A 19,671-nucleotide genomic window follows, 5' to 3' on the forward strand; every position below is an offset into this window, starting at 1 on the left:
GGTTGTACATGAGAGCATACCGTGCTGTAAACTCCATCCTGACACCTGGTTCTCCACTCAGGCCTATCATCAGCTGTGTCAAGCCTGTCATCCATGACGATGGACACCGCCGACAGGTCATGTTTGACTGGGTCTTTCCACCTCTTCCGGGGGCCATGTGGAGGTTGTTTAGACGGCAAGGCACCAAAGAGCAGTTGGTGGAGAATACGGTCACCCATGCGAGCCAGGTGGGCCAGCCAATGGAGACGACGGCGCCGGACCTTGTCAGAGACCTGCGCCATGTCTCCCCACCACTGCCGTACCTGAAGGATTGACACATGCTCGTCCATCTGGAGCGCCTGATTGATGCCCAGGACCATGCGTGTAGATCGCAGGTGGAACGACTCCAGACGCTGGAGATCCCGTTGCCTCGGTGTCCAGTTTTCAGCACCATAGAGGAGTACCGCCAACACAGTGACTCCGTACAAAACACGCTTGAGACCGATAGGAAACTCGGCGTTCGCAAACACAGTCTTCTTCAAGGCGCCAAATGCATCCGAAGCTGCGGCGATCCTGCGAGAGACATCAAAGCTACTCTTAGCATCAGGAGTGATCTGGCAGCCAAGATGTGAAAGCTGTCCACGCATTCGACGGGTCCACCCAAAGGCAACATATCCGACGCCACCACACCAACGCCCATAGGCATGCACTTAGCTTTGCCCAGATTGACTGACAGGCCGAAAGATGCTGCAACCCCCCGAAACGTGGCCAAGGCCCTTTCAGCACCGCCGTAGGTGTTGGCGAACAGCGACGAATCGTCCACAAACTGACACTCCGTGATAGTCACTCTGCGACACTCTCTGAGGCGTGTATTGAACAAGCAGTCTCTGCAAAACTGAGACACCTGGATACCGATATTCTCGTCATAGGTAATGGCAGCATGCCACTTTTCCACAACCGCACCCATGAATAAGATGAACAGAATCGGGGCCATAGTGCATCCCTGACGTAGGCCATTTCCCACCGGGAAAGGTTCCAGCAGATATGCGCCGAGACGGATGGATGCAGACATGCCTTCATGGAACGACCGAATGATGGAGAGCAGTTTATCCAGTACACCGAGCCTGGAGAGAACCCTCCACATGGCTACTCTAGGTACTGAATTGTATGCTTTGCGCAAGTCAATGAACACTGCAAAGCCCTTTGACGAATGTTCATGCAATTTCTCAGCAACCTAACGTACTGAGAACACCATGTCTGAGCATCCCCTCCCACGGCGAAAACTACACTGGGAGTCAGGCAGGTATTTCTCTCCAACCAGCTGCAAGCGATCCGCTATTATTCTTGCCACCAGCTTGCCGACCACGTCTAGAAGCGCAATGCCTCGCCAGTTACCACACTCACTAAGATCACCGTTCTTGGGGATTGGGATTAAGATGGCGTCTGCCCAATCCTGAGGAACCCTTTCCGTCCTCCATACTTAAGCCAACATCTCCAACCTAGGCACCAGTTCAGAGCCGCACTTGAGCACCTCCGCTGTTATCTCTGATCGACCACATGCTTTGCCATTTTGAAGAGCTCACATAGCACGGTGTATCTCGCTGCAGGCTGGGGCGTTCTCAAGGTCAAGCCGAATCGGTAGCTGCCCAATGGAAAAAGGCATCTGGGACAAAATCACTGATCATGTTTAAGACACCCTCGAAATGCTCCCGCCATCGCGTACCTGTTGCCTCTGGTGCCTCGCAGACAACACCCTGCGCATTCTTGATAGCAGCTGTCTTGCGGGGCTGCAATCCATCAAGTGCTGTCTGGATCCTCTTGATGCACTTCCAGCCTCCCTTAGATGTTAGACTAAAGTGCTCGCAGTACCGAGCCTGCTTTCTCAGCCAGTCCTGCTTTGCTTGTCGAATGATACGGCGAGCTGAACTTCGGACCTTCTTATACAGCTCCTGATCGCTTGCCCTGTTGGTCGACATCCAGGCTCGGTAGCAATCGTCTCGCTCACGGAGGGCAGCCTCTATCTTCGGTCGATTGTCCAGGAACCAGTCTGGTTGTTTGCGCCGCTCTCTGCCAAGGCATATCTGAGTGACGTCCGTCACCTTAGTTATCAACGCAGCCCAGCATCCGTCCACAGATAGCTCTTCTGGCCAGTTCTAAACCAAGGCAGCATCAAGACTAGGGGAATATTTTGCTCACACTTCATCATTGGAGGGAGTCGTTAGGGCTGCGGAAGCGATGGGTTTGTTAGCTAGTTGACTTTGCCTGCGGAAGCTGGGCACCGCCGCCAAGCGGTATCTCATGGCAAGGAACTTATGGTCAGTATCAACTCCGCAGAGCGGAGAACTTGATAATCCAGACATTGACGCTGACATGACTCTGGAATAATGCAGTAGTCGATACAATGAGGCTGCCCATAGCTAGGGTGGTGCCACGTGTGCTTGTGGATGTCCTTCTTCTTGAACCAGGTGTTGCAGATGAGCGCACTTTTTCTGGCCAGGAAATTTAGTAAATCCTCTCCAGCAGAATTCACGATGCCATATCCATGTGTACCCCTTATGCGGCTCCACTCATCTCCAGCTGTACCAACACCAACAGGAGCATTGAAATCGCCGAGTATGACATACTGGTCACTCCTGGGTACACTATCCAGGAAGGACTTCAAACTTTCATAGAACGCAGTTTTCTCCTCACGCGGTCTACTGTATGTCGGTGCATACGCAACAGCGATATGAATGCACGATACTGAACGATAACTACCACATTCGAACTTTACCTTTGCGAAGACAAGTCGCAAGCTGTGTCCTTTCCATTCCGAGCCGCCGCTGACAAAGGCGTCTCTGCACTTTCCGAGCAGCACTATCGCCACACCTTCACCACGATGTCCAGAGACATCTGCAGTTGGAGTAAGGCGTCCACTGGCCAAAACCAGAGAGTCACCAACACTGTACTGAGCCGTGCCGAACCAAAGGGTCTCCTGCAGACCTGCAATATCCATGCCGAAACGTCCAAGCTGCCGACAAACCAGGTCAATTTTCTTCTCCTCCCGCAACAAATTTTTTGATTTTTTCGAAATTTTGAAGCCATATTCACGTCGCCGTCGGACTCAACAAGGGTTCTCACATTCCAGATTCCCAGAGACAGCACGAACCTCCGAGCGGCTGGTGCATGCTGCGAGCTAAGCTCTGAGCTTTGGTTTGCAACTCCTCCGCGCTCAGCCAGACGAAGGTCAGCGCGAGTGGTCATATCCGAGGTGACCATGTTGTCGACGCTGAATTGTCCTCGTCCGCGGCAGCAAGATGAAGGCTGCCTCGCTCAGCACAGCTACTCTGCTTATTGTGAGACTACAACTCACCCGCTCATGGAAGAAAACTCCGAAAAAAACCGGAGCTCAAAAATCTCCTTCCACTCACCTCCAGCACAAATTCAAAACACACACACACACACACACACACACACACACACACACACACCGTGGTACTGCATGCACATATCGCGGATTTTAAAAGGCACGATTCACTGAGATGAATTGCTGACCCGCACCATTCAAGAATGTAGAATCTCTAACACACGTCAATGGTCGAAGAAACTGACTTTCGACTTTCATTAGTGCTAGAAAGGCTAGAAGTCGAGGTGCTCAAACAGTACAAAACTGCAAACATCTTCTCGTGGTGCTCTGATCATGCATAATGTAATTTCACAAATTTATTTTCGGCGTGCATGTACGAAGTACCTTTGGTTTCGGTACTTTCGATGCCTCTGTTTCAAAACCTATAATTATTGGGGAACTGCTTCTATCTCAAATTTCTGTTCACCTAACCTGGCCTTTTGCCCTCATACCGAACATATTGAGAACCCAAAATTTCTGGAATTAGAGCACAATAGTCAATGTCTGAAACTCGTTTCAATCATGCATGCTCTCTACTCTATGCTCCCCATTTTCTTTCCACAGTCCCATGCGGGCCACCTCCGTCCATTACGAACGGCGCTTGGCGCAACACAACGAGGTTGCACCAAGTCCAAGAGGTGAGAGACTGCTGTGCCTACATGCCTGCATGTATGAACTGGCGCAAATCCAGGGCCTCTTTAATGAGTGCGGGGCAAGAGGCTCAACGGACTTGAGATCGTACTCCCTTGGTATGCATGTCACGCAGCTGTTCCTGGAGCCAAACGCACATAATTATTTGATTTCAATCATTGCTTTTTAGATTTTCTTCTGCACACGAATCCTGTGGACTTGCTGCAGAGGGGGGGGGGGGGGGGGAGAAATTCCTCACTTTTCCCAGGCACACTTATGCTAACACAACATTATTTTCTTTGAGTTTGGGTCGTTCGCTATTGCGCTATCAGATTGTTGTTTTGTGCATGCAGGTGAGATATGCAAGTGTTCCATGGGGAGGGGGGAGGGGGGGGGGGGGTAGAAATTCCACACTTTTTCCCAGGCACACTTATGCTAACACAACATTTTTCTTCTTCTTTTGTGGCTCACACAACCTTCTTTTCTTTGAGCTTGGTGCTATCCGATTTCTTGTTTTGTGCATGCAGGTGATGTATGCATGTGATGACGGCTACAGCATGCAGGGAAAGGGGCATTTGGTGTGCCAGGTGGACAGGCAATGGTCGCCCAACCCACCGACATGCGAAGGTCAGTCATGGCTTAGCACTTGCCAGTACGCCGTGTGAGCACTCTTTTGCCTCACCAGCACAATAGGACTGACAGGGGACAACCGCTGGGGGGGGGGGGGGGGGGGAGCACTGTCCTGTTCAATAGAGCTCACTGTGTCATGTGACAATGCCGTGTTATGCCTTGCGGCCGAATGCACTTCATTCTGATATTCTCATGCATGGCTCTGGTCTGATGCATGACTTTGGTCTGATGCATGGCTCTGGTCTGATGTATGGCTCTGTTCTGTTCTGACCGTGTCTGCAACTGTGTTTCTCCGTCTTGTTTTGGATGTGCAGTGAAGTGCAGTGCACAACTACCGGCGGACTTTCTCCGGCAAAACCAGACATTGACAACCAGAGCTGGCTCATCTAAGTGTGGGCAAACAGCTGCCGACATCATCATTGTGTGCGATGAGTCGGCAAGCATGAGGCCAGAACGCAAGGAGAAACTCAACGCTCTTGTGGCAAGGCTGGACGAATCGTTGAAGGAGCATGGCATTGGTCTCTACCCCGAAATTCCCAACCAGTATAGCCTCGTTGGCTTTGGCCACCAGCGGACAAACCAGCAAGAACCAGCACCACATGTGCTTGTTAACACCGCCAATCAACGAGTATATGACATTGACGGCTTTCGTCAGGCGTCCAGCAATCTTCAAAACGATGGTTCCCACGAAGACGGGTACTACGCAATCCAGTTCACTTTGAACAACATCACTGATCCGCAGTCCAAGGAACAGCTGCTGCGACTGGGGAAGGCACACATTGCACCCATCATCATCTTCATCTCCGATGAGGACCGAGACGTTCATAAACAAGGGGGCGGGGAGCTCTCACGCAGCTCCGTCAAGAGAATGATCCGCACGAGCGGAGCCCAGCTGCAGGTCATCGTCGACAACACCTTCGAGCACCAGGGTCGGGACGGTTTCGGTGTCGACGCGACCGGCAAGCTCTACACGGCACAGAGCTCTGGCGCATACACCACATCCTATCCAGACTCAGTCAAGAAATACCTGAAGACCCACTATCGCAAAACCCTCCTCCATTACACCTCGGTTGCGCTGGAGCTCGGTGGTGCGGCCTGGAATCTGAACGCCATCTTGCGCTCTGACCAGCCAAATCCATCGTATGTGGAGGCCTTCGTCAGCAGCACCGTCACAATGGTGGAGCAGAAAGTTCACAAGTGCTGCACGTGCCGTTGTGTCCAAGCTGATCCTGACCGTGTTCTGCGATGTGACGTGGCAGCCGCTGACGATGAGTGCAAGAAGACAGCAAACAACGTGTTCCTGAAGTGAAATGCATAAGCCATACTACCGTGCTGGCAACTGAAATCCGACCCCTGAGCGGTGCGTTCACAATCTAGCGGTCTCTAATTCGTAGTTTAACAATCCCGTGTTGGGTCTTTGCGATGTGAGCGCACCGCTCAGGGGTCGGATTTCAGTTGCCATCACTGTACATTTGCCCGTGCTTCTCTCTCAACCATTTCCCGACTACTTCGAATTTTTTGTTTTTTTGTTTACTATGTTCACATACCCAACTCAATTCATTGCATTCCCAACTCATCACAACCACGCGCTCTTCAGCCGAACCATACAGACACCAGCAAGGACACTTCCGTTGAGAGATAATAATTATTGCTCCACGCCTCTAGACAGCTGTTTCGCTCCCTGTCGGAGCTCATCAGTAGAGGATGATAATGATGATAATGGAGGAATGATCATTCTTATAATGATGATAATGGAGGAATGATCATTCTTATACACAAGAAATGGCGCAAGTGCGCGCTTTCCACATATATCAATGGCATATGCAAGCTGCTAAAATGGTAAAGTGTGAGAACAGCGATAAATTAATAATCATAGTACGCGCTCATTGGTGGAGAAACACACCACACAGGCGACGAAAATCTTACGCGGAATACTGATGCCAAAGGAAAGTACATGTATGTTGTTTATTATTATGATGTTGCAGTGAAGAAGGAAGGAGATCCTTCTTCCAGTGAAGAAGGAAGGAGAAAAGCAAGACACATCTGCAACATCTTTGTTTGATCAAAATGAGCTGAGCTGCTGATACGAAGCGTCGACCAAGCATCCCTGACTGGAGTGAATGCCCCAGCTGGCCTCTCGTTTGTCAGTGGTTGCCGATGGACGTGTTAGTATCACACTCACGACTACAAGTTTCCTGGTGTGCATCGACATCGGCATCAGTGGGGCCTCCCGCTGTCGATCCTGTTGACGGGCGGACAGGTCGGTGTGAATCCTGAACGGCAACCGAGCCTGTCGCGTTGGGGGATCTCGGCAGTGAGTCTCGCCTGGCCTGCATACATGGACATTGCAACATCATAATAATAAACAACATACATGTACTTTCCTTTGGCATCAGTATTCCGCGTAAGATTTTCGTCGCCTGTGTGGTGTGTTTCTCCACCAATGAGCGTGTACTATGATTATTTATCGCTGTTCTCACACTTTACCATTTTAGCAGCTTGCATATGCCATTGATATATGTGGAAAGCGCGCACTTGCGCCATTTCTTGTGTATAAGAATGATCATTCCTCCATTATCATCATTATCATCCTCTACTGATGAGCTCCGACAGGGAGCGAAACAGCTGTCTAGAGGCGTGGAGCAATAATTATTATCTCTCAACGGAAGTGTCCTTGCTGGTGTCTGTATGGTTCGGCTGAAGAGCGCGTGGTTGTGATGAGTTGGGAATGCAATGAATTGAAAATATGGCCGAAAGCTCTGTCGCAATATTTAGTACATACCCAACTCGTAAATAATAATGAAAGACAGTGGTACTGAGACAGGACAAACGTGTGCGCTAGATGTGTTCAGAATAATGTGAATAATGTGTTCAGAGTAATGTGAATAATGTGTTCAGAATAATGTGAACAATGTGCTCAGAATAATGTGAATAATGTCTTCAGAATGTATGATGCACTTTCTGAAATGCATTATGGTATTGTCATGGCATGATTCGCTTCTTAGCATTGCATTACACTGTGCTGCAGTTTCTGGTGTGTGCGACACGTGCTAATTTCAAGTAGTAATTTGTTCTTTTCCCCCAGAGGTAGGTCTAGATTCTCATCAAGTGACATAGTACTTTACATACAGGTTTGGTCACTGCAGAAGGGATGCTGTAGGAATGCAACTGAGGCTGATCCTTAGTGCACCAAAGCCACCAACCGTCCCGCAAAACTTCAAAAGTATTTTTTAGAAGCGGAGTAAGAAGAGGCCCCTGCTTTGCCTGCTGGATGCTATCCCGGTGGGTGCCATTCTCCTCCCTTCGGCCGAATGCTGATGGAGCGGAGTAGAAGAAAAAGAAAGAAGATTACATTTTTTCTACAAAATCCACATTACCTCCACGGACACTGGGGTGAATAACGGAGTGTGGTGGCGGGGCCCATTAAGCATTAAAGCTCAGCCGACCAGCGGTCTCGGCTTCATTGCTCCGTGAACGCACCAAAGGGGGATCAGGTAGGGGCGGGTGAGGCGTGTGGTCCTGGGCTGGTGTGTCGGGGGTGGAGCCATTCTCGAGAGAAGAGTGGGAGAATTATCGCAAAGGGCTTTATACAGGAGGCAGAGCGCAGAGATGGTGTGGCGAATTGTGAGGCTAGGTAGCCAGCATAGCGGATGTATTGCTATGATGGCTTGCTCCTGGACCCACATGTATTGCGTTCAAGAATGCAATTTCGGTAAAGGATATGCCATTAAGTGGCTAGCTAACTAAAACTGTTTTTTTGGACTTGACTGTGAATATTTCGCCGCTTTGTGCGTCGAATAATTAGCGGTTTGGTTTAGATAGCGCGTATTGTAGTGATTGCGGTTTGATTTACTTCGAAGTATAAAGACCTTTATTATAGGCGGTGTCGCATTACCGTTCGAATGCTTAGGGGTGTGCTGCTAATGGGACAGGGATGTAAGGATCGGGCAGATTGCAGTGCTTTAATGGGCGCGGGTGTTGTATAAAGTTACTTAAATAGAATGCTAAGATCATTAATAGAGGACTATGAGGAAAAGCAAAATGACAGGGGTGACAGTGTTGAAAGTCTGAGCCGACGGCGTACGCAGGAGTGCCTACACACTCACAGGCGTTTGGAGACTCGCCGACTTCGTGACAAGATGCGTTGATAGCAAGAGACTGCTTAGAGAGCATGTCTGAGAAAATAAGAAAAGCTGGGCGGGGCGACCTCTCCGATTTCGCTTAAAAAGTTTGCCAGTAGTAGAATAGTAGTAGCAGAATTTATTATTTTGAAAGAGAAGGCCCTACAGACGTTGCCGTCTTGTTACAGGGAACCCTAAGTGCTCTTTCCAGAGCGAAACAAAAACGGATAGATGCTCAACCTGACGACGCGAGACAGGCAGAGAATTCCACCTATCACCGCCAAGGAAAGAAATAGAGAACATCCCATATCTAGTGGTAGCAGCGGGCAAAGAAAGTGAAGAGAATGATTGCCCTCTAGTGCGCCTCTCGGTGCAAGTAGCAGCCGACTGGAGGGTGGACATTGAGGAAAGAAGAGGACTTGTGAGCTTATGAATACAGCAGAAAACAAAAATGAAAAGCCTCAAGTTGAGACGAGATTCGAGGGAGTATAACTTAGCGTGCCGCAAAACAAAGACAGTCGGGGTACGGCGAGGGAGACAAAAAAACCTTTTTCATGCTGATATGACTTAAAGTAACAATGCGAGAGTATAAAGATGGTGTCAGGCCGTGAGCATACGAGAAGTAAGTTTCCTTTGGAGTCTACAACAACCATGCAAATGGGCTCGTTGCACAACTTACGGACACCTTGGAACTGAAGAGCACCTCGAAATGGGCCCAAAAGAGACTGAATTTTGGGTCCAAAAACGAGCGCTGGTGCAGCGTCCACAATGGAGCTAAGAACAAACGACTACCATGCCTACATCCAGGAGAGCAATGGCCATCGTCTCCGAATATCACTGACATTGCACCGCTAAAATTTCAAGGGCTATAGCGGGAACCATTTACGGCGTCTGTTTTCCTGAACCATGCACTGCAGGACTGTGGACTATCTCCACTGCCAACCAGCACATGTCTCGTAAAAAGTGTTCCACATTTTCTGAAACTTCAGTGCTGGCAACTGAAATCCGACCCCCTGAGCGGTGCGCTCACATCGCAAAGACCCAACACGGGATGTAAAAGGTTTTTTCATTTGACCCGACGAGACCACACGATGCTTGCAGATCACAGCACGAACAGTTCACCAGCCACACTCAAGTAGTACTACTCCTTACAAGTCTTGTTTCGTTCCATAGAGATATACCGGGGAACTGATCAGAGGAGAAGCAGTTGTTGAATGAAGGGGTTTAGCTGAATAATGCTATTTTATAGAGAAGATACCGGCGCAAGGTGTAAACACTCAACTAACTCATACAAGTATATGTGACATATCAACACAAAAGGAATGGTGCAGAATGGAGGTGTTCTGAACCCTACCAGACACAACTATCATGAGTGCTAAATAATCAAAATGAGAAGGAGAGGTACACAGAAATAGGTTGCGCTAGTTGACACGTCACAAAGAGTACTGAAGTGGTGACAAAGATAGGTGAAAAGTAGACGCCAAGTGAAAGCCAAAAAATCATCACGGACGTCTAACGTCACAGCTGAAGATTGCTAACTGCACAAGACAAATACTTCACAAACCTCGATAATTGAAATTCAGCCAACGTTAGGTGAAAGGAAGGCTGCTGGGTGTGACATAGAACTGTGGACTGCTGAGGCGACGTATCCATCTAGATCTTGACTGCAGGGTTGGCGTCTAACGCTATATTCCAAGCAGCAGATGAAATCCTTTCTCTGGTCAATGGCAGGTTTCCTGGTCCAGGAGAAGTCATATTTCTTTGTTGCCATCTTCAATAGGTCCGTCAAATAGTAGTAATAGGTTTTTTTCACATCAATGCGAATACCGGTAGTACGGTATTGATATGATGGAGAGGCCATCATTTAGGGCATTTCATTGCATGATTTGTGACAAAAAAAAGAAATTATTTGAAACTCGGACGGTGAGCCATAAATAAATGTAGAAGAGACAAGGACATATGGATACGAGTTAAGAGTAACTCTCCATCACTGTAACATGACGGAGATGTGTTGAAGCTAGGTGTCAGGACGTCGAATGTCTCAGACTCAGTACTCTGTCAGTTTTGTGCCTAGTTATTGCACTTTCTGGCTGTATATAGTATCATGTTACAGTGATGGAGAGTTACTCTTAACTCGTATCCATATGTCCTTTTCTCTTCTACATTTAAAAGAAATTATAGCAATAAAAACTGCTTTATGGCAGTTTTCTAAAAACAGTTATTGTGTTCTAGTCCATGGACCCCGTCTAAAAAGTAAAAAATTAACGAAATGTGATAGCCGAAAATTAAAATTTCACGCAAAACCTCACAATAATCACAACACTTCGTGCTTTGTATAATAGAGAGGTTAAGTTTCACAACAATTGTCTTGAAATGCTGCTTTCAACACTTAACATGCATGCATGGGAAAGAGGGGAAAAGGTCTTCCAGCTTTTCATTCGTTGTAGTTGTAGTTGTAGAAGTTTATTTAACGTCGCACCACAAACAGGCGATTTCGCCTCCTTTGATACATGTGGACGACAGAAGGAATGAGAGAGAGGGGGGGGGGACAGAAGTATGGAGAGAGGAGGGTAGAAATAAATAAGCAATCAACCTCAGGGCTACACCAAAGCAAAAACGGAATGGGAACATACTATATACAAAATAGCTTCATACATATATTGCAAAACACGTTTACTATTCTTCAGTCCGCTATACCACAGAAACACACTAGCCGAAAAGCATTTAAACGGAGCCATGATGCGCTTTTAGCAGGGCACAGAACTGAAGGTGGCTGGGCTCGGAACGGAGATCAGGCGGGAGCATTCTGTGATTATTGTGAGGTTTTGTGTGAAATTTTAATTTTCGGCTATCACATTTCGTTAATTTCTTACTTTTAGACGGGGTCCATGGACTAGAAAACAATACCTGTTTTTAGAAAACTGCCATAAAGCAGGTTTTATTGCCATAAAGCAGGTTTTATTGCTCTATTTCAAAAGTACAGTCATTGTGGTACAATTCAGCCGTGAGTGGTGGAAACGCTGAGCAACTACTCACACCACCTGTACACGCACAACTGAGTATCCTCATACCACCTGTACACGCACAACTGAGTAATAAAACCCTAAGGGGTCGTCCGTAATTTTCGAAAAATTAAAAAATCCGTCCTCGTGCAAAATTGTCTCTGACCCACCCACCCACCCCCCAATTTTTCCCATTAATTTTTGATTTTTACCGATGCCCAGCTCGAAAATAAGAACTCCTGACCCCACGTTTTCTGACTGCACCTGTGTCAAGTACTAGCAGCTAAGTACAGTGAGTAGTAGGTCTACCGACGTCACGGCCATGCACACTACATGAAAAGTCATGTATCATAGTAGATACTGGTGTTTGCGACAATTATTATTATTATTATTATTATTATTTTTTCTTATTTTGTTAGGGATTTCCCAACAGGCAATGTTGCCTTTTTACTGGGAACCCTAAATGAGACTTTGTGTGAGCGCGAAACAAAGCAGGCGACTCGGCCAGGCGACAAGATGGAGGCAGCGCATTCCACCTGTCGGCACCAAGATACGCAATGGAATGGAAACCATACCGGGAGTGGCAGGCAGGCAAGACAAGAGCAGCTGTAGCTTGGCCCCGAGTTGTGGCAGCAGAATGTGGGCCAGTGCAGCGGGGAGTGAATAGGAGGCTGAGAAGTGGGCTAGATAAACCATGCAGACAGCGAAAGACAAAGACGTATTGCTTGAAATTTAAGCGTTGCTCTAGTGTGTAGATCTTCGTGTAAGCGTACAGGGTCTCAGTGGGAGTTCTGCGGTCAAGGGCAAATATTCTTTTAAGACTAGTACGGCTGGCTGTGATCAGCTGGTTGTATGAACGGTGAGATAGACAGTTAATGTAGGCAGAGCTAGCATACTCAAGGGTGGATTGAATAATAGATAGATAGACAATCGATCCTACACTACATGTACGTCTACAGTACAGTACACAGTCAGCTATATACTGAATCAGTGCAACAAGTGTATCAAAGTCACTGGAGCGAAAAAAAAAAGTACGAAAAATCAAAAAATTAAATTCCGCCAGCACACTTGACCACCCACCCTTTTGCCTGAGGACGGATATTTAATTTTTCGAAAAATACGGACGACCCCTAAACAAATTTACCACAAAGCAATAGGTGCCTCAGAAACTGCCAATGTGGCGGGGGCTCGTGTTGATAAAGTCCTTGTTGATACACAAGAGGTACACAAAAGGAAGTAAACAGGGCTGTTTCGCTGTTACCATTAGCCCTTTCCCGAAGGTGCTCTTTTAATTCGCACTTAGTGCTTTTCGTGTCCCTCAAAATATGTTGAAAAAGTGCTCTTTTTTCAGTGAAAACAGGCAAAAAATGCTCTTTTTTTAGTGAAGCATAGCCATGGTACATGTTCAGATATGAACCCATGCTGAGAAATGAATACGCCCTCTTCCATTTGTGGGTCCACGAAAGGCAAAACAGGAATTAAAGTTCAAAAAACCCACTTTTTACAGCATTGAATGCCGCCATTGTGTAGGGTACAAGCTTCACCAACGTGTTGTCTCTCAGAAAAGCGGCGTGCCAAGGCCGATCGAGCACTCGGAAACTGTGATCGCATGCATGGGCAAACAGATTTTAGCACTTTTTCAGCTAAAAAAGCTCAAAAAGGGCGATATTCACCAAAAAACGCAATAAAGGGCGAAAGAAAAGGGCTTTTCCAAAAAGGGCCAAAGGGGCGAAGAAAGGGCGAGCACATTTGGGAACGGGCTCGTTACCATGGTTACTCAGAGTTTCATGGCAAACCCAACCATCACGCAACATAAGGAGATTAGAAAAAGCGCAGGTATATGAAGGCAAGCAGAGGAGATGTAATAATCCAGTGCAGACAATTACCGTATTATCTCTAATATAAGCACAGTCTCCAATAATAGCACGTCTCCAATAATAGAACACCTTGGGGCGGCATTCAAAAAATAAAGTGCTCAGTCTCCATTATAAGCACACTGTGTAAATTCATTATCTGTACCGGCGAAAAAACCCTGAAATGTGTTTGTCATACATGACTTTGGCATGGCAACATGCCTCTGAAATGAGGTTGAAATAATAATGGAACAGTCTCCAATAAAGGAACGTCTCCATTAATAGCACGGGGCGGAGGTACATTGAAAAAATAAAGGACCGTGCTTATATTAGAGATAATACGGTATGATAGTCAACACCTTCCAGAGAGCAGTACGCTTTGACGTGCCAGAATCAACACCTCAAGGTCAATATTATTGTTGATACATGTAGGTTGGGGAACTTGGGGTGAACCCGCTTTCTTCTAACTGAAAACATTTCCCTCCGACAGAGTGTCTTTTGTCGTCTGAAAAACCCCTGTGTGCCACCGAGGCACTGTCGAACACCCAGATGATTCCCGGAGTCTACTTCAGAAGCACAATACGTACGCCATACCCAAACTGCAAAGACCCCGTCTTCTACACGATTCGAAGGCAGGAATTTTGATAATCTGGCGGGATCACCTGTTCGTTCTCATGGTTGTGCATCTCTGGACATGTACCAGTACTATAATACATGTGTACATTATTTTGTATATGCATGAATGATGCACTTGGAGACTATTATGGGCACATGCACTGACTAAACTGATGCACACATGAAGCGAACTAGAGTGCTGGCAGCTGAAATCCGACCCCCCTAGCGCCTCGTAGATCTACGAATCGCTAACGCGGCAAGCGCACCGCGAGGGGAGTCGGATTTCAGTTGCCTGCACTGTAGGAAGAATGATCTGCACAAGGATTATGTACACTATGTACATAATCATTGTAGTCTGCCATGATCATTATTTTTGTACATCCGTTTTGCGACTGCAAAATAAGTACCTAGGTAAGTCGCACGTCACTTGTTCTGGAGTCCAAAAAATACTCCTCCGTGGTTCTCTTTCCGGTCAGCGCTGGTTTATAAAGAGTTGGTCCGTGTCAAGCGGAAACCTTCCGAACAGATGGCCACAATGCTCACCGTTTCTCACCAGCAAGGCAGCTTTAGCTTTGGCCTTTTTACATCGTGTATGCGCTGGTACATGTTGTTCCACGCAAAACACGCCGTGGAGATTAGCGAGGAGAGATCCGCGCCACTTCGTACATTCTGTTTGAACACGCAAGCCAATGTGTCGAGGAAAGCAAGAAGTGCTAGACTCCGTGTGGCTTTTGACCGATGGTCACTGGTAGACTCTACATGGTAGACTACATGGTGGATCAATCAGCGATCCGTTCGCACCGTTTCATGCACATAATCATCGAACGAAGCGTGCAGTCTGCGGTAGTGGGTCCATCTCGCAGTCCCTAGTCGGTCCGGCACGAAAACTACATGGATGGTGTGTGTTGAAGCTCAGACGGTGGCCAAGCTTATTTGTGCAGTGCCTCAGAGGCAGTATGTGCACGAGGCACGCAGCTATTTCGAAGATTCAATTAGAATTTAGATTCGCTGAGAGCTCCTAGAACATTCGAATTTCTAAGTGTCGTCGTGGCTTGAGACGTGCTATCCGTCACACTGCCAGTTCGACTATTTTCGTCTTGCGTCGAACGACGGAGCCAGCGGCCGGCAAGTGTGCGGGAAGTACCCCTAGCTTTGATTTGGCTAGGTGGTCAGTGGAGAGTGGGACTCCTCTTGCCTTCGGGACAGGGCGGTGACGGGCCATGAACGGGCGGAATGATTATGAAGCTTCTAGGACCCCACATGGCGGAGTCCGTGCATCGCAGTCGATGCGGCGGAAAACACAAAACTGCCGAAGATACGTAGCGCTGTGGAACGTCACAGGTGGGTCGTAGCAGAGCATCACCACACACTAGCACATAGAGATTATGTGTGTGCATGACATTATAGTAACGGCAAGATAATGCTGCCCTAAGTTGCCGTCCGTAATTACATGCATTTACTTAGGTTGCATTTGTTCGGTCATTCCCGAATGGGCATGGAATGACGTCGGTACCCATCGCGGAATCGGAATGAGCGCAGGAAACAAACGCGCTGGCATGGATTCGAGAATCTGGCAAAACTTTTGCGCCACTCTGGAAACATTCTGTTGTTTGCTGCTTTGGGAAGACTACTGCGTGTTATGTCAGTCCTGGTAGTTGCTATATAAATGCTTCCGTACGTTTCTGCATCTCCCTACGACAGTCATGATGAAGGAGCGGCCAAACATGGCGTAGATCAACGAGCGCCCGTAGGTAGGGTGCCTGTAGACGGCGTTTGGCCGTTACTTCATCATAGCTATTCGACCCCGTATCGGTCACAGAAACGTCTCTAGTGTGTTTATTTGACAGAGACGAGGCCCTGTTGTAAGAAGAAGTGAAGCGGCAGGTTCGGTGTCTCTTTGGGTCACTTTGGGCCATTATGGATAGTCGGGCTCGAAAAATAGTTCTGGCTAGCCTCCCTGTGATTCTGGAGGCCCTGCTCGACGACGATCAAGAGCTGAGGTGCGAGGGCATATTTCCAGTTCATCAACGATCACTTTCTCAGGTAGCGAAGGGTCAAAATACCATGAACAAGTTACTATGCCGTCGCCGAGGGTACAGTACCAGCCTTAACCCTGGACGATGTCCGCCGTCATTGCTGTAGATCGATAATCGCGTTCGAAGTTTTGTTGGGGAGGTATGGAGCAGCGACGAAGCCCCTCCGCGCATTTTCATTCCGCTCGGAATGAGACCTCATTCCACTTTTTCTTAGGAATCGCCAGAATCGATTCTGCCCCCTTCATTCCGGAATCGGAATTGCACCGAACAAACGCTGTCCAGTGCATCAAGCAAACGCTCCGGAACCAAAACACGGCGGAATGGTGGCGGAATGGCACCGAACAAACGCAACCTTAGAGACGTCTAACAGGCGTTTCTGGTGGGGGGGGGGGGGGGTTCGCCTGCAAGACGTATGAAACGAAATGTATATTGCAGAAACTTTCCAAAAATTACATTTCGGAGTGCATGCATACCATACTTTCATATTTATGTATCTATGTCATTCGGATCTTTCCAAGTTGTACATTGTACTGTTGAGATACAGAATTCAAATAAATCAATATCAAACCATACCGTACCATACCATACCGCGCGTGTATGTATTGTAGATGATGTAGTCCACTGCTACAGCTAGTAGAACTACTGTCAACTTCGCTTATAATGACACTCGGCGAGGCATCAGAAAAGTGTCCTAATTCGCGAAGTTTCCTTATACCCAAAGTCTCATTATAATTATGTATACAGGTAGAAGGGACTTTGCTCTGGGCATGGAAATTCTGTCGTTATTCGCGAATTGTCGTTATATCAGCAGTCGTTATTAGCCAAGTTCACTGTACTGCAAGGGTCACTGCAGAGTGGCCATAGAGACAGGGAGACTGTTCGCTAGCTACATGTATAAAGGGTCAATTATGTATGGGTGTGCATAGGGACATGGACAGAGGTTCGCTATATCATGAAATTCGCTATTTGCGAGTTCGTTATAAGTGGAGTCGTCTGTACTGTACTATGTGTGCAGAGTATAGTGGTTATTACACAAGAGAGAGATTGGAAGCTTTGTTACAACTCTGAGTTTCACGTATTACTACACTCATCAGGCAGCGTACAGTGGTTATTATGAGGGGTATTTTCTGCATTTTTGGGGGGCGTTTCTGGGGATGGGTGGGCAGGTCAAGAAAGAAACACCTCTTAGATGTCTCTAAGCAAATGCACATGTTTACGGACGGCCCGTAAGTCGGCTGGTCACATACATGTACAAAACATGCACAGTCAACTTTGCTCTTAACGACACTCGGCGGGGCATCCAAAAGGTGTCCTTATTCGCGAAGTGGCGTTGTATACAATGGTGTGGGTGCTATCCAATCAGAAAGGGAAGGGACTCCCCGTGATGACCGTCAATGTTCCTTCAGACTTTTTCTTTTCAACTTGTGAACAAAAGATTTAGTCTGGAAATTTTCGCGGGAAACCCATTGGTTCGCACGTCGCATCTAATACTATTTCATTTGACTTGTGTAGCTCGACAATCCTTCCAGGGAAGCGTTAGTTGATCACTCTGCCTTAGTCCAGAGTAGTTTTGCCGTCGCCCTAGCACTAGATCAATGCAATGTCAGTACTGCTGCTTCTACTGGCACACTGAGTCATATCACCCACACAAAACCAGCACAGAGCTAGCTTGGGAATTTGGTGAAGAGGATGATAGCTCATGAGTCGTAACGTTTGATGGCTCGCTCTCCTGCTCTTCACTTTCTGTCCAAAATCCGAATACAGTTAAAACTCAGTGTAACGTTAATGTATTGTAGAGAGCCTAAAAGTTGATACTAGCATATGTAGCAGCAGCAGTACAGTGTACTATTAGTTAGAGGACTAGTCATGTCACAGTGGAAAGGACACCAAAAGGTCCTCTGACATTACTTTATATTCAATGCAAAGAGAAAAGTAGTGTTGAACCGTCTGTGCTGGGATGAACGACAACTAATTTTGAGACGAAAGGCCTTCGTTGCGTTTGTTTTGAGTGCGACATGTTCATCTTCCTCGGATGCGACACAAAGTTTTGAGTCACGTGTCACGTTTTCTATGGGAACAGCATAGATGTATGCTGGGTTCCGTGATGTCCTATCTAGGACATCTTCAGGACTGGTGAATGGGGCCGCCGGATGATTAACCAGCCCGAAGCTGGCGGAAAACCCCAGGACCCCGGCGGAGGCACATCCCTGAAGAAAACCGGTTAGAATATCCCCATCAGATAAATGAAAAAAACCGTAGCCTGCAGGACCTATCGAGAAGTGAGAATAAAGGGGAGGGTGGGTGGGAAACTACAACGAAAAGAGAAAGACCACGATGAAGAGAAAGGTTTGAGAACACTGACAAAAAAACAACTAACGCAATCCTGGCGCCGTAACTATGGTGAAAAAGCTGGCACAAAATACATTTTTCGTTTCATTCGCTACGCTCAGCCAACGAAAAATAACACTTTAAGTTACTGATCAATTTGAGGGGAAGTTGCCAACGGGAAAAGACTAATTTAAAAAAATGGACTGTCATCACAAAGGCCCTGAGACTCTGGCTTATGGCCAGCGATTTTCTAAGAATGGAGCTATAGTGCAGTCGTCGTCATTCAAGCAGCGTTTTTCAACATTTTCTTCGGACTTTTAATAGTTATAATTAAATATGTTGTGCCATGTCAGGTTACTGTTACTAGCGCTAGGGCCAATCAAGGACCTTTCTTAGAATGCAATGTCTCTCCAAACACTCCCGCTCACGCCGGCGTATATTACATGATATTTCCCGTTGTTTGACCTATTGCTCCCTTGACCCCTGGGAATATCACGTGGCACTCTGTAACTCCAGTAATATAGCTTTGCCCCTGTGAGCCGCATTGGGCACTCTATCGAACCAGACAACTCCTCTCTCTGAATTTCACTCCATACAAATTTCATGTGAAGAGTTCAAATGTAAAACGTGAAATTTCATCACTTTTCGGACAATGACCAAAAAAGCAATTCGCTTTATGTAGGAAGAAAGAACGATGAAAAAAGATGATTCGAACAAGTTCTCGTGCAACACTCTTGAGGAATCACCGCTAACAACACCATCGTATCTTAGTGTTGTCATTGTATCCTGCTTACCCTACCTTGATTGCTGTTATTATTAGTATTTTTATTATTATTATTTTCTTTATGTAGAAAGGAAAGAAATATAGATACGAGTTGAGAGTAACTCTCCATCACTGCAACCAGGTACTATAATTATACAGTCAGAAAGTGCAACAACTAGGCACAAAACTGACAGAGTACTGAGACATTCGACGTCCTGACACCTAGCTTCAACACATCTCCGTAGCGCTAACCGACAGCCTTACAACTTGGAAGGTTCAAGGTTATGGTAAGACCAAAGAGGGGAAGGCAAGCGCAACGAAAATGAGCA

General features: G+C 47.1%; 2 protein-coding genes across 2 annotated transcripts in view; both read left to right on the forward strand.

Annotated features, from left to right (window-relative positions):
* Positions 1-5,993, forward strand: part of LOC135824928 (uncharacterized) — a 52,054-nt gene extending 46,061 nt beyond the window's left edge. Inside the window, exons 9-11 of the mRNA XM_065337671.1 lie at positions 3,929-4,002; positions 4,522-4,621; positions 4,939-5,993. Coding sequence (XP_065193743.1) covers positions 3,929-4,002; positions 4,522-4,621; positions 4,939-5,933 — 1,169 coding nt within the window. The 3' untranslated portion in view covers positions 5,934-5,993. The remainder of the gene's footprint in view (positions 1-3,928; positions 4,003-4,521; positions 4,622-4,938) is intronic.
* Positions 5,994-14,975: 8,982 nt separating this feature from the next.
* Positions 14,976-19,671, forward strand: part of LOC135824493 (mucin-2-like) — a 13,339-nt gene continuing 8,643 nt past the window's right edge. Inside the window, exon 1 of the mRNA XM_065337227.1 lies at positions 14,976-15,556. Coding sequence (XP_065193299.1) covers positions 15,436-15,556 — 121 coding nt within the window. The 5' untranslated portion in view covers positions 14,976-15,435. The remainder of the gene's footprint in view (positions 15,557-19,671) is intronic.

The sequence above is a fragment of the Sycon ciliatum genome, chromosome 9 (assembly GCF_964019385.1).
Source record: "Sycon ciliatum chromosome 9, ocSycCili1.1, whole genome shotgun sequence".
Lineage (NCBI taxonomy): Eukaryota > Metazoa > Porifera > Calcarea > Leucosolenida > Sycettidae > Sycon > Sycon ciliatum.